Source organism: Limulus polyphemus, unplaced genomic scaffold (genome assembly GCF_000517525.1).
Source record: "Limulus polyphemus unplaced genomic scaffold, Limulus_polyphemus-2.1.2 Scaffold12400, whole genome shotgun sequence".
Taxonomy (NCBI): domain Eukaryota; kingdom Metazoa; phylum Arthropoda; class Merostomata; order Xiphosura; family Limulidae; genus Limulus; species Limulus polyphemus.
The window spans coordinates 4,766-6,093 of NW_013678010.1; the positions used below are offsets into that span (position 1 = coordinate 4,766).

The window sequence follows — 1,328 nt, forward strand, 5'->3', positions numbered from 1 at the left end:
TGTCCAATCAGCTACAAAATTGACCAATGGCGGCTCTAAAGCGCACTTTTGCCCAGCCCCCACAGACGGTTCCGTGTCAAAATGTTCCCGTTCGATTACTAGCAGACGACTTTAACTGGTGAGCGATTGAACTTTTATTTTGATCTTGAAATTTCTTCGTAAACTCGTTATTTGCTCTAAGGGCCATGTCCTGCCCCTGCTAGCGTCTAGCCTTATTAGGATTTGACAAGACTCGAAGTCTTTTTATTACAAATCAGCTAGCCAATGATTACCCGGCACAAGAGGTTTGGACGCGTGCTTTAAGTACGGTTTGTTCGGGAAGGTTTCAGCGCGCGTGAGTCAGTGGCTGGTGTTGAGATTGTGCACGTGTAATTAATACAGTTGTCTACAGAGTTTAACTTAAATAACTTTATACACGGCTGTGGTGGTCATCGCTATTAACACTGACATATCCTGTTGCCGATTTTATTAGCAACTTCTGGTTTCGTTACGCGCCGGATGAAACCTACGACGTCTTAAATTTTACCGGATTCTGGTTCACGGTAACACTAGTTTGATTTAACGAAATTTGGAAATGGCCAGCCACAGCGACCGTTTCCGAGGGAGGCCCGCGTTCTTCCCGGCTCCACTCAAGTTCCCTGGTACTTTACAGGTAAGACCATATCTTACGTTTAGGAAGATAACGCTTTCACGTATCTTATTCTACTTCTGTCTATATAGTCACTTTAAATATTTGATAAGTAAGGATTCTTAGCTCAATAATTCAACACGCTGTCTCTTCCAAAATATTTGAAAGAAGTAAGAAACTAGTATCGTACAGAAAGGTCACCAGTTACTGACGTCACAGTATATTCATTATGAAAGTCGGATTTCAGTATCAACAAGCATTATTAAACTTGTTGGACATTAGTAAACATCGTGTTCCCTCAACTAAATACGTGATAGGATGATCGGGTAAATAAATGTCAATTTAAAAACCAGTCTATAAAAACATTGTAATAAAAATCACACTTTACTCAAGTTCTTGACGGAGAACAAAGTGCTCTAGCTACACCTAATGTTTAGTACTCTAGCTACACCTAATGTTTAGTGCTCTAGCTACACCTAATGTTTAGTGCTCTAGCTACACCTAATGTTTAGTACTCTAGCTACACCTATTGTTTAGTACTCTACCTACACTTAATGTTTAGTACTCTACCTACAACTAATGTTTAGTACTCTAGCTACACCTATTGTTTAGTACTCTACCTACAACTAATGTTTAGTACTCTAGCTACACCTAATGTTTAGTACTCTAGCTACACCTAATGTTTAGTACTCTAGCTACA

The 1,328-nt window shown here is 39.6% G+C and overlaps 1 protein-coding gene across 1 annotated transcript in view; it reads left to right on the top strand.

Moving 5' to 3' along the window:
• Positions 1 to 133: 133 nt before the first annotated feature.
• Positions 134 to 1,328, top strand: part of LOC111083955 — a gene marked incomplete at its 3' end in the record, with an annotated part of 7,081 nt that continues 5,886 nt past the window's right edge. Inside the window, exon 1 of the mRNA XM_022380713.1 lies at positions 134 to 652. Within this exon, the coding sequence (XP_022236421.1) occupies positions 575 to 652 (78 nt within the window). The remainder of the gene's footprint in view (positions 653 to 1,328) is intronic.